General features: G+C 34.2%; 2 protein-coding genes across 4 annotated transcripts; one reads left to right on the plus strand and one right to left on the minus strand.

The window, feature by feature from the left end:
- Positions 1 to 814: 814 nt before the first annotated feature.
- On the minus strand, positions 815 to 11,222 carry LOC114295236 (uncharacterized). Of its 3 annotated transcripts, none has more exons than XM_082917180.1 (12): positions 10,760 to 11,222; positions 9,586 to 9,882; positions 9,399 to 9,457; positions 9,233 to 9,301; positions 6,451 to 6,553; positions 6,267 to 6,352; positions 5,570 to 5,672; positions 5,400 to 5,471; positions 4,975 to 5,036; positions 4,097 to 4,448; positions 2,639 to 2,952; positions 815 to 1,595 (listed from the first exon to the last, which is right to left on the minus strand). In XM_082917180.1, exons 1-12 carry the CDS (start codon positions 10,832 to 10,834, stop codon positions 1,391 to 1,393), a joined length of 1,797 nt encoding a protein of 598 aa, XP_082773306.1. In that variant the 5' UTR covers positions 10,835 to 11,222; the 3' UTR covers positions 815 to 1,390. The 3 variants fall into 3 exon arrangements, with proteins under 3 accessions (XP_082773306.1, XP_082773305.1, XP_082773307.1); XM_082917179.1 differs by having other exon boundaries at positions 4,975 to 5,039; XM_082917181.1 differs by lacking the exon at positions 9,233 to 9,301 and having other exon boundaries at positions 4,975 to 5,039; positions 10,760 to 11,173.
- LOC145820682 (uncharacterized) lies at positions 7,316 to 8,785 on the plus strand. Its single transcript, XM_082917185.1, has 2 exons — positions 7,316 to 7,957; positions 8,507 to 8,785. Exons 1-2 carry the CDS (start codon positions 7,721 to 7,723, stop codon positions 8,768 to 8,770), a joined length of 501 nt encoding a protein of 166 aa, XP_082773311.1. The 5' UTR covers positions 7,316 to 7,720; the 3' UTR covers positions 8,771 to 8,785.
- Positions 11,223 to 13,365: the final 2,143 nt, after the last annotated feature.

Below are 13,365 nucleotides of genomic sequence, written 5' to 3' on the forward strand. Positions count from 1 at the left end.
AATGTAAGTTGTGGTGAAAAAATATAGACACTTATATTTCTAAGCAAACAAGTTATAGATTCTAGTAAGACTCACAAAAACATTCATAAATTTGGCACGATTTCAGAGAATAATGCAAGTGGTGGAAGAAAATATTGCCTAATCAACTTTAATAACAACGGCTCTCGTACCTTAACAATGGTGGAAATTTTGTTCGGCCAAGCCTAACCAGACACATTTAAGAGTAATATTTTCTTAAAAATTAAGCATTTTCTGTGATATTTGTGGGTTTTATATATAAAAAAATGTTTTTTTTTTTGGTTTCTTAAAATGAAAGTGTAATAAAAAAAAATGCTCATTCCTTGTTACCTTATGAAATAATAACTTTTCATTTGCTATTGGATGAATGCCTTTAAAAAGTAAAAAATAAAAGTTAGTGATTCAAACGTGAAAATAAACAATCTAATAGAATTATCATTCGATTCCACATTTATTCAAATAAATCAAATATTACACTAGAAAAAAATTTAAGTTCACGTAATTTGGTCACAAAATTTTACACAACTCTGTCATATGAAGTAAATCAACCAAGAATTTAGATTTGCTAAAATTGATGATCCTGTGAAATTGGTGCATTGTAAGACCAATCGGGATGTCTATATTAGTGATTTAAACAGTTTATCTCATGTGACAAGCTAATGCAAAAAATTAAGTTAATCATATACAAGTAACCATATGATCAAATAACATCTAAACCGTTCAAATTGACAATGTATTATTAAGATTTTCAACTTTAACAAATCCAAACTCACCCACCAAATGTATCAAAACGTCATTAGAGAGAATTGTGTCAGATTTTGAATAAAATTATATAATCTAAAATGAGCTTTTTTGCAAGGCCATTATTTCCGTAACTCAAACATGGATACAATAAAATTGTATACAAAACCAGAATAAATAAAATAAAATTATATAGGTCTACAATGACATGGATGTGCCTAATTCAATTGTAACTGCAAAGATGCATTACAGCAATAACTACACTAATATATCATCCTTCCAACCAGAATTTTAGTAACCCAGGTAATTGTGATTATGATACATATAGTAGTTGGCCATAAATATGAAGAAACTCACATGACAACTGCAGTAGCACCTCAATGTACAAGGTTAAACTGCAACATTCTCATGCCAAAATGGCCGCAATTTAAGGAGAGAAATAAATTTTTTTTTTAAAAAAAATTGTCACATCAAAAAATACTCCCATGTTAGTTTTCAAAAAACTTTGTCTGGTTTTCAAAATAACCAAACAAAAACTCCAAAATTTTCAAAAAAATGAATAGAAAATAGGAACCAAACACAATGATTGATTTCTCCGTGATCTGTTTGGCTCAGACCTTGAATACCTGGATTATTTTCTCTCAGCCTGGTTGACCAGTTCTGCTAAGGCGATTGACGGGTGTCTACCATTCCCATGAGAATCAATCTGTCCAATTTCTATGGATTGAATTGCTTTGGCTATGAGATTCCTAGTTTCAAAGAGGGAAGCTTGAGCGAGAGGGCTCTTTGTTGCAGCTGCCTCAAGAGCCTTTGCAGCCTTCTCAGCTTTCAATAACCTGTAAAATGTTATAAATCTATGAATAGAATCCTCAGATAAATCATAGCTAAACCAGCCTAACATATCAACAGGGACTCGACGTCAATTGAGAGGGGGAGGGTGGTTGTGTTTGCAATTCATTTCTGACTTCTGCACTTCTGCATATGATGTGTAGTGACAGATGTACAGGTACAAACAATAACTCAGCCAGCCACCAATTGTTAGTGACTCAGGCTTGTTTGGTACAATTTCTTATAAGCTAAAAGATAATAATCATAGAGTAGAAATTAAATGCATCCTTCCTCAGTTTCTCAACAATCAGCTTTTTCAGTTTATTTAAGATATTTTTGGCTTGTTAGAGCATCTTACATAATGGTTAAAAGTGTGCTCCAACTTCTTCATCAAATCTCAAGTGAGAGGCTATTTTTTCACAAATCAATGACGAACCAAATCTTTCACCAAATTCCCAACAGTCATATTTTTACTCAAATTTGATGAAATTTTGAAAAGAGTAAGGATTGGAAATGATTTTCTTTCACCAAAAATGGTTAAAACAATTTTTTAGGAGAAGATCGAAAATTTTCAAAAATATTTGACCAAAAAATGAAAAATGAAAAAAGAGAAAGGATGGTAGTGTTCTGTATCAGATTAGCGGTTGTTTGGAAAGTGCTAGATTAGTATATTTTTTGACCTTTTACGTATAAACGTGAAATATGAGTTGGGTTTGAAATGATGTGGTAGAGAGATGATGTGACTTCAATATGATAATTGTGACCTAAATAGGATAATGTGCTAAAATAGCATTTAGCACATGCCAAACAACCACTAAGCTTTTAATCAAATTTTCATTCAAATTCGATGAAAAAAAGATCAAAGACTGGAGGTCCTCTTAGTTGTAAGTAGAAGCTATACCAAACTCTCACATAGATTCCCAAAATAAAATAAAATAATTGATAAGTAGTCCCCATAAGCTGCACCAAACAAGCAGTGGATTGCTTCCATATTCTCTTAATTCCTTGTTAATATATAATACAATATAATTGAAGAAGAATTGGCACTTACTTTGCTCGTTCAATGGCTTCAGTCTTCTTATTTTCAGCAGCTGCTCTCTCTGCTCTAATGTTCTTTATCATCTCTAGTTTGGAGCTTGCCAAAGGATCCTTAAATAAGGGCATATTACTTCTTAACCTAGTACGACGCTTTTGGCTTTCAGTCACATTCCCTGCGGAATTATCAGTGTCATTAGCTTTCTTCTTTGTGGGACTCTGTGTTCTGGGTTGTCTCTCACTACTTGGCCTTCTCTTTCGCTTCCTTTCTGCTCCAACTGGTGTGCCATGACATTTATAAAGGGCAGTGCAAACCCTGTCACGGAATGCCTAGTGGGAAAAGATAAAACTTGCTTAACAAACCATGTTTTGGCAAATTTAATGTGATATATAAAAAAAAGTCAAAAGGGTTTATTAACTTATAATGACTATCTCAATTACAGTGGGACAAATATTACTATCTTTCTTCTGATACTTTGCAATGAAATAAACAGATTATCACCACAAATCACAAGTGAGCCTTGGGCCCAAAAGGGAAAACTTATATTCAGTCCAACTTACCAATCGTTTGATACTTCTCTCTCCACAAATAATCAGTAGATGTTGGGAACTTACACACAGGATAAAAGAGAGGGCAAAAAAAAAAAAAAAAAAAGAAGTTGGAGAAATTCTATGTAAAAAGTAGCATAGAAGTTCAAGTCTTAAATCAGAAAACGGAGGGTATAAGGATTTATTCATTGGACATTCAATGGTGTATCACAAGACAAAAAACAAAGTAGGTTGAAACATCTACAAATCGATATCTTGGAATGTTAAGCTCCAATAATATGTTATAGATTTTTATCATCAACGTCATGAATTAATTTCAAGATATAAGGCTTTTCTTATTATAACACACTCAAAAGGATCCCTCGTTCGTCCATCAAATATTCTACTTTTTTCCGTGTACTTGGATTCAATTCAAATACCCATCAATTAGCTGTTTGCACACCGTTTTCGTGCTAATGTAGTCTAAGGGGCATATGCATAGCTAGTACTAGTAATAAGTTAGTCATCCATTTAGGAATGGCAGCAAAACCCAGAGCTTGGTAGGATTAGGCTACCACCCCTTTTTCGGAACAGTTATGCTTCGCTTGTTTCAGCAGAAAATATTCTCCACGGAAACCTTTTTTTCCAGAAAATGTTTTCCATAGAGAACATTTTTCTATGTTTCATTACATTCTTCAAACTTATGTAATTAGTGGTGGTGGTGGCCGTGGCGTGGTGGTTTTAGTGGTGATGGTGGTGGAAAATATTTTCTACCCAAATAATTTTATTTTTCGTTGACCATGGAAAACATTTTCCATTTTCTGTTGTACCAAACACCAAAAATCAGCAGAAAATGTTTTCCGCATTTGGAGGGTTAGACAAAGTGAATTAAATGATCACTTGATGAAAAGCAAACAAGATGGACTAGGCCAAATAAACAGCATACATTCTCAGCAGAAAATGCAACATATGCCCTTGCAGGATCAGCCCATTTGGCAGAAATGGCCTCTGAAATTTTCCTCCTTTGCTCAAGAGAATTGGGTGCTCTCTTGCTACCTTTCGGTCTTGCCATTTTTCTACTTTGTTCAACACTGTCCAACCATTCCTGCTCGAGCTGTTCATCCAAGATCTTATAGGAGTCCCACTGCTTCTCTTCCTCACCAACAAATCCCTTTCTAGAAGCTTCTGCTATCAAATTCTGCCACTCAAAGTAGCAAGTTTCCTGCAGCTTCAGTTTTTCACGGCGCCTTTCCCACCCCATTCGCACTCCATTGCCAATTTTCATCCTTGTTTCTTCGCTGCACAATCAATAAAGAACATGGTAAATAAAGTGATTAAAGCAGTATGTGGAAAATTACAAACCGAAGGTCAAAAACTCAAAACTCCTGTTAGACTTAAAGAAGGCCCTAGTACAAATCCAGGGTAATGCCAAGCATCTAATTCACTGAATCTTCTCAATTTCCAAAATCTCATATTTGAAGAAGAAAACAGACTAATATTAACAGTAAACAAGGCACAAATTATTACAAACTGAAGGAGGAAAAAATTAAAATAGTTTAGTCTTTTTCTGGCTTCAGCCTCCAAGAACTAACAAAAGAGAAAAACAAATATCAATTAACTGAACCCAAATGACTGAACCCATCTAAGATTCAATCTAAAAGACCAGAACATCAATTAACAAGACAAGCAGAATATCCAGGATTTTTTTGTTAGTGAATATCCAGAAAGTTTATGAATAACCAAGTACTTGTAAATTCGATGATAGAAAGAAAAATAGCAGAACCAAAAATCGAAATAACAAGACGGAATGTCATGAGATTCTACCTCTGAGCATGTCCCAGGTTAACTAACTTCATCTTAACCTGCATAGGCTGTGTCGGTGAGATCTGCTACAAAGAATTTACATTAACAGGTTCAGTGCTGGCAGGGAAGGTACAAGAGAAAAGCAAATAGTTTTAAGAATTCATGAGAAATGTTTAACAGAAATTGAATTCAATTTCTGTTAAACATTTCTCATGAATTATTGAACCCAACAACTTCAGATCAACTGAGGCTATTTGTGTTTCTCAATTATTTCGTCCATGAATTACTTAGAAACCGGACCAAGACATTTAGGCACTTGCTCTTGTTAGTTCTTCAGGTCTGTGAGAGGTATGCATTTCATTTGCATTGCTTGTGTCAAAAAAAGAAGAAAAAAAAAATTCAATCAATTAATCCAATCACCGTTAAAATATAGGTCGAGAGATGACCTTATTTTTTGCTTGGAGATACACTTTATTTGCCTCCTTGGCATTTGTCTTCTCTTCTAGCTTCTGAAAGAACTGAAACAGCAAATGATAAAAAGACAGTAAAAAACATCAGCATAACAATAAATGAGTAAAACTGCAAATATATATGGAGTGAATGGATCTGGACTTGCCTCTTTACGTTTTGCCGCTCTTTCTTCACACCTCAAGCTAAAAGAGGAGGGTACTGTGGGAGGTCGTGCTTTGGGTCCAGATACACCTGAAGTCTTCAAATGGCTGCATAGTGTTAAATAAAATTTAGAATTCTTGCATAACATTGTTAGAGTAATTGTGTTGCACGAAATTTTGTCTAGGTTTTCTCACATGTGCTGAGGAAAAGTGATACTTGAATTGCAAAATTGGTTCCTATAAACTGTAATGGTATCACTGGCATGGATGGTATTGAAATATGTATTTAATATGAAATAAATTAGGTATGAATAGTAACAAACAGAAGGCAGCATTACAAAAAGTGTAAGAGATGCTACTTCATTTTGGAAAGATAGTTTGTGGGTTCGACCATGAGAGTAGCCACTTTGTGTAAATAATGCCAAAGGTTAGGTTTGTGTCCAATCTACCCCTAATAGACCCCAATCCTATGGGCGCTAAACTGGGAGTACTTTATTATTATTATTATTATTACATTTTTTAGGTTGCATCCACGCCTTATCTATCCCTTATGCCAGAAACATAATACTAGCAAGACTTTTGGAACTTTCTTGGAGCTATTGTTCCTAGTATGTAATACAAAATCTCTACACTCAGTAGATAGCGATATGAGCATCTAATGAGAACTCTACAATCCACAACATAGGCAAAATAAGATCTTACTCTATCCCATGTGATTTCCCATCTGCTATCCTCCTTCCAGAAACTAAGATCTTGGCATTTGTCTTCTCTTCTAGCTTTTGAAAGAACTGAAACAGTAAATGATAAAAAGATAGCAAAAAACATCAGCATAACAATAAATGAGTAAAACTGTAGATATACATGGAGTGAATGGATCTGGACTTGCCTCTTTACGTTTTGCCGCTCTATCTTCACACCTCAAGCTAAAAGGGGAGGGTACTGTGGGACGTCGTGCTTTGGGTCCAGATACACCTGAGGTCTTCAAATGGCTGCATAGTGTTAAATAAAATTTAGAATTATTGCATAACATCATTAGAGTAATTGTGTTGCACGAAATTTTGTTTAGGTTTTCTCACATGTGATGAGGAAGAGTGATACTTGAATTGCAAAATTGGTTCCTATAAACTGTAATGGTATAACTGGCAAGGATGGTATTGACATATGTATTTAATATGAAATAAATTAGGCATGAGTAATAACAAACAGAAGGCATCATAACAGAAAGTGCAAGGGAAGCTACTTCATTTTGGATAGATAGTTTGTGGGTTCAACCATGAGTAACCACTTTGTGCAAATAATGCCAAAGTTAGGCTTGTATCCAATCTATGCCTCCTAGACCCCAATCCTATGGGCGCTAAACTGGGAGTACTTTTTTATTATTACTATTATTATTACTTTTTTTAGGTTGCATCCACGTCTTATCAATACCTTGTGCCAGAAACACAATACTAGCAGGACTTTTGGACCTTTCTTGGAGCTATTGTTCCTAGTATGCAATACAAAATCTTTACACTCAGTAGATAGTGATATGATTAGATGCTCATACTATCACTTTTTGTCCAAAATTTTAATAATAACAGATAAGATGACTACATTAAAACACAAGTTGAAGTATGAGGACTTAATCGTTGCAATTAGAAGATGAGAGACTAAAGTGAAATTCTGGTAGAAGTTGGAGGGTGAATAGTGTAAGTTACCCTTTTTAATTTTAAAAACCATGGTCTAATTGAGTTTTTATTGCCTGTAGATGGTATTAGCATGTATGATCCACCGGAAAAAATTATACCCCGCTGGAAAGGTCCCCCACTCGATAGAAAACCCGAGTTTCTCAATAACTTTGCTGAACAAAGGGCAACACTTAGTGCTAGAAATTTAGTAATTCAGACATTGAGAGGAAGGATGGGCAGAACTTCCCTCAGAAATCTAAAGAACCTCCAGCCAATGAAAATGTTCAGCTGACCTCAGCAGTAAATAATCAGAATACAAAAATTCTTGAAGGGAATTCAAGGAGTCCCAAGACAGTTATAGAAGGCAGCGATGGTTCTGTTAGAGCCGGCAAAAAATCAGGAAAAGAGTACTGGCAGCACACTAAGAAATGGTCTCGTGGGTTTTTGGAATCTTATAATGCAGAGGCAGACCCAGAAACTAAAGCTATCATGAAGGATATTGGGAAGGATTTGGATCGATGGATCACTGAGAAGGAAATAGAGGAAGCAGCTGATCTGATGGATAAAATATCTGAGAGAGGACGGAAATTCATTGACAAGAAACTTAACAAGGTCAAAAGAGAAATGGAACTGTTTGGACCACAAGCTGTCATGAGCAAATACCGGGAATATGCTGAAGAGAAGGAAGAAGATTATTTGTGGTGGCTAGATCTTCCCTTTGTACTGGTAAATTTGTATCTTGTCTTCTCTACTATGTTAATCCAATTCTTCCTATAAGCTAATGCTAGATAGTCCCATGTGCTTTAAGCTGCATCCTTTGGCTCATATTTCTTTGATAATATTTTGTTGGTACTGGTCCTCTTCATATAGAACTTTTTTGTTTTTCTCCAATGACAGTAGGAACACAAGAATCAAATACATAACAGGAATCGGTAAACATATGGGTAGACAAGATTTTACAATATTTATTGGTGGGGGCCCACTTCTCAAAAATCCTATCCATCCATCTATTTTCTGTGTTTGATTCTGTGTTCCTGGACTTATTGAACTGTTTTTATGGAAAAATTGGTGTGTCTGTTTACACCAAATTTATATACGCTCATGTTTTGATTTGTTTTTTCTTTTTTTTAAATGTATTGTATATCTGTTGAAAATATTAGTGAATGCGATTGTCATATTTTTAGTATGGGTTCTGTAACTTGGCCATTAATGATATGTTTTCCATTTATACAAAGAATGCTGAGTTATTCATTTCTCTATTTTTACATTTTCCAGTGTATCGAATTATACACACATGAAAATGGGGAACAAAAAGTAGGATTTTATTCATTAGAGATGGCAGAAGATCTTGAATTGGATCCAAAGCAGTATCATGTGATTGCTTTTGAGGACCCTGGTGATTGCAAGAACCTTTGCTATATTATGCAGGCTCATATGGAGATGATTGAAAATGGCAATGCATTTGTTGTTGCGCGACCACCTAAGGTAATAAGTTGTTTCTCTCTAATGCTATTTTCACATACTTCGTGTTTTGAGTAGTTGTAAGAACAAGATTTCTAAGGCAAAAAATGGCCAGATTTTTTATCAAATAATAAGTATTTGTCTCTGTAACTCTTCCAATAATTTTGTGGCTGTCCTACTTATCAAAAAAAAATAATAATAATAATTTTGTGGCTGTCCAAAAGTACTTTTTTTTTTTGGTCATTTGTTCTTTTTCCTTTTACCTTAATAGTTTCGTGCACTTATGATATCAAGGTGGTGCTTGGTTCACTGGAATGAAGATAGAATGGAATGGACTAGTCATTCTTAGCCTTTTTATGGAATGATCCTTTCAATGGTGAATGATGATTGCATTTGTAGTGTGTTTTCTATCATATTTTTAGTGAACCCAACACGAGAATGGACATCCTAATAAAATGATCATTTCATTCCAGTGAATTAAGTTAAATACTATCTAATCAATACTCTACAATCCACAACATAGACAAACTAAGATCTTACTCTATCCCATGTGATTTCCCATCTGCTATCCTCCTTCTAGAAACTGAGCAATCATCCACTGGTGTACTTCTGTAAACCATGAAATTAAACATTTTAGTGAAAGAAGACGAATATACATACACGTAGAAAAATGGCACAATTTTAAAGGGTTAAGCAAACAAACAACCTTCTTCTTTCTTCTTGAGGAGCTGTTGAAGAATGCACTGATAACCCATTTGCTGATGCCTGCAGTTTACCAAAAACCAAAAACGTTATCTCAGCTATGTGTTACAGTGTGCACTAGCACGCTATTGCACATGCACAAAGCAGCAAACAAGGTGAATGAGGTGAAGGCAAGGAAGTAAAGTAAGCACCCTAGTTGGAATTCGTGGAGGATTTGAGCTGTCTCTGGATGTCTCTTCCATAACATTTGGTTCATTACACGCTGCATTTTGCTCCTCAAGCAATGCTGCAGGCTTCTTAGCACCATTTCTGTTGTAAAGGGCTTCGAAATAAGCTTTCCTCTGGGCAACTAAACCTGGCTTAGAAGATTTCTTAGCTTCTTCCAAGTACTGATTGTTAGAGAAACACGACCATTTTTCACACGCCAATGATTCCAACATGAACCTCCGAAATGAGATTGATGTTGTCAGGGCACAATAAGGATCTCCCTGTAATGAGATTCTTTCAAGTGTTTCTTAGTAAAATCATCAAAATTTACACATGTATCCACTAATATATTTTAAATAGAATTGCAAAGACATACATACCCAACTCCAAATATAATCTACTTCAAGAACACATGTGATAGAAACATTTTAACAAGGTACCCTATTATTTTGTGATTCTAATAAAACATGGGCAAATTATACCAGTTGTGTCTATAATTTGACTCTTTAGTCAATTTAGTCATTGTAGTTCCCATTGTATTAATTTTGCCTCTTAACCTTTCACATTGTGTAAATTTAGTTCAATTGATAAACATCTGCTAAGAAATTAGACAAAAATCAAAGAGAAAATGGTACATTTAAAAAGGGAATTAATCATTTTAATCCATCAATCACTTTGAAATAGACTATTTTGCCCATTGATTTCAGTTCAATTTCTAAATGGGCATTATCAATTACACTAAACTGACACAAAATGTGAAGAATTCAAGGGTAGAATTGATCAAATTAGAACTATCTATAAGAACGAAATTGACACAAGAAACAAACTACAAGACTACGGGTGTAATTTGCTGTAACAACATTGACTAAGCATTACATGAAATTCCCATGCAATTGGTTGATGATTGCAGTTATTAGTAAAGAAAGGAGCACAAGAAGAAGAAGAAGAAGAAGAAGAAGAAGAAGAAGAAACTATAACTAGCAAAAGGGACAAATCAAGAACTCAAATGAAAAACCAAATACTGAGAACAGTAACAAATCAAGTATTGTCAAAATAATATTAAAACAACGACAAAGAAATAGCAATCCCATGTCAGAAAAATCAAAACCCACTAGGGTTTTCTGTGAAAATGAAGAAGATTGTGTTTTTTGGACAAACCTCTTTGGGTTCAGTGGAAGTAGTGCCAGCAGGTTGAGAGAAGGATCGAACAAGACAAGTTGGCGATTCACCCATTTCTGTCTTTGCAGTGAAGAGAGAGAAACTCAAAGAAACCCAAAGAAACCTACCCTATGATTCCCTGAATCCTCTTTCTTTCTCTCTGTATCTTCTTCGTATAGGGTCTTCTTTTTTTTGATTCTCTTATGGGGTCTTCTTTGCTCTTCTAAATCTTGGAATCTCCGAGAATGCAGTTCATTCACTTTGTTAATATATTCCATATTTAGATTATTGGCTCCTAACAGGAATGTTCAAACCCTGCCTTCTTCTCTCCCTCGCTTATTCTTTCCTTTTCTTGTTCTTTTCCTTGTTCAAACCGTGCCTTATTCTCTCCTTACCTTGTTCTTTCCTCTTCTTATTCTTTTCCTTGCACAGCAGCCCTCATGGCCTAGTGTCACTAGTTTGCCTTCACATTCACGATGGTTTTATTTTAAAAGATAGGTCAATTGATTAATAGTTTAAAAATTGGGGGAGGAGTTGGTGAAAACATTTTTTTACATTGCATACTTATTGATTTTTTTTGTTTATTAATTATCCTTAAATTAATTTGATTTTGATATATTTTCTTTAAATTAGGATTTGTGAGAATTTATTTGATCTGTTTCAACTTAATTTTAAAATTCTTAAAATTTTGTTTGGAGATTTGAGTTTAGAATGCAAAGAAACCAAATAATTCTTCTTGGATGGGATTTTTAATTTCTGTTACAATCTCAAATTGGTTAACATAGGCTTTGCCAATGTCCATATAGGAAAATTATATAATAGTCCTAAAGTATTACGTAACTATATTCCTTTACCAATCATCATTTATTATATTTCTTTATATTCTTCAATTATCCAATACAAATAATCAATATTCCACCTTTTCTACTAATTATACTACCATAATACAAATAATTAATATTTCACCTTTTCTACCAATTATACTACCATGAAACACCACGTGACCGTATTTCCGGACTACCAAATTATCACCCGTGCATATAAGACCTCGTTTGTGAATATTTTATTTTTGTAATTTTTGATTTTTTTTGGGCTAAAATATGAGGTAAAAAAATTGATATACTTATGATATTTTTTTATTTTAGAAAAAAAGAATATTTAACTTTTTTTAATAATTTATTAATCTTTTAATAACTTTTTAACTTAAACTAAAATAAACATTTTCCAAACGAAAACGAGACCTAAGCTCTTAAACATTCTCCCCTTACAAGTCAGTTTTTGAGTGTGAGTTTTACACAAGATTCATATCATTCTAGTTAAAATTTTATTTTCGGTGTTCCATGGCTTTTTAGTTGGATTGCAAAAAAATTAATTTTAACTTGAATTAATTTCTTATCTGAGAAAAATTTGGATTAATTTTTGAAAGAATTATTTACTTATAAATATAGCGCAACTCTCTTATTTAAAATAAACTTATCTATTTTTCAATTGGATCTATTTTTTATATTCTTTTTAGACTTTCAATCCTTACATAGTTGTTGGCTTTTTTGGCTTTCAAAGGTAACTTTTGTAATTATGAGCATACCAGTAATGATCAATCAGTCCTTGTAGAAAATTAATTGCCAACCAATTATCAGACGATTGTGTTTTAGTTCTTTCAACTTCAATGAAAAAGACTTTTACTGGTGGCTTGATTTAGGAGAATTAAGCAAATAACAATTAAATGAAGAACAATTGAAGCATTTCATTAAAATGAAAACTTACAATGATCCAAACTCAGCCTCGTAGAGGTTTACAACAACAATCTACTTGAAACTACTCCTATAAATGGAGTGCAGTGCAAGAATTTTAAAGTGCAGAAATGTAAAGAACATGAAATGTAAAACTGGAAAGGAAATAAAATAGAATAAGACTGGTTTTTTGGATCTGAGTCTGGGGGTTTTTTCTGGAGCCTTCTCTGCTATTTATACTTTTCAAGGATGACTATCAAACTGCATTTCCAACCGTCGAACTGCTCCTCCATGATCGCTGATCATGTTGCCTTATAATTAGCTCTACTATGCCATCACTTGCAGTTAGGCTTCCCTCATAATTTGGAATTTGAATGTGAGTAACCGTTGAAGCCACATCATTCTGCATCTCTTTGCTGATCCAATGCTACTCAGATCTCGTAATAACCAATGCTAACTGTCACGTGTACGATTATGATTGAAGACTTGAATAGTCTTCCTGTATTACCCTTATTCTGCCACGCGTCGAATTGTAATTGGCTTATACAAAATATGTAGCCAACATTACCCCCCGCACTAATATACCCAATACTTGGTGATATTAGTGGATCAAGGTCTTTTATCCACGTCTTAGAACGTGCATGGGCTTTGCATTCTTCTAGAAATGCAACTGTCATTCATCATTTGCATTAAACTCTCTTTCAATCTTTTGAACACCCCCACCACCTTAGTACTCGAACAGACTGATACATTTTTTATGGCCGAATCAATTTTCTCCTCCATTGATCGAGCACATGAAGAGTCATCTGATGATGTTGTTCCTCCTCGAAAAAACCTCCATGCATTAATTAGCCACCTTTACCCACCTTTCTATAT

Source organism: Camellia sinensis, chromosome 2 (genome assembly GCF_055761805.1).
Source record: "Camellia sinensis isolate YWXY chromosome 2, ASM5576180v1, whole genome shotgun sequence".
Taxonomy (NCBI): Eukaryota; Viridiplantae; Streptophyta; class Magnoliopsida; order Ericales; family Theaceae; genus Camellia; species Camellia sinensis.

Coding starts and splice junctions, on each gene's coding strand:
- LOC114295236 (XM_082917179.1), bottom strand. CDS start 10,834: ATGGGTGAATCGCCAACTTGTCTTGTTCGATCCTTCTCTCAACCTGCT. Junction 6,554..9,232: donor GGGAAATCACATGGGATAGA/GTAAGATCTTAG, acceptor AACACTATGCAG/CCATTTGAAGACCTCAGGTG. Junction 2,953..4,096: donor TTGCATTTTCTGCTGAGAAT/GTATGCTGTTTA, acceptor TTTTCCCACTAG/GCATTCCGTGACAGGGTTTG.
- LOC145820682 (XM_082917185.1), top strand. CDS start 7,721: ATGAAGGATATTGGGAAGGATTTGGATCGATGGATCACTGAGAAGGAA. Junction 7,958..8,506: donor TAGATCTTCCCTTTGTACTG/GTAAATTTGTAT, acceptor TACATTTTCCAG/TGTATCGAATTATACACACA.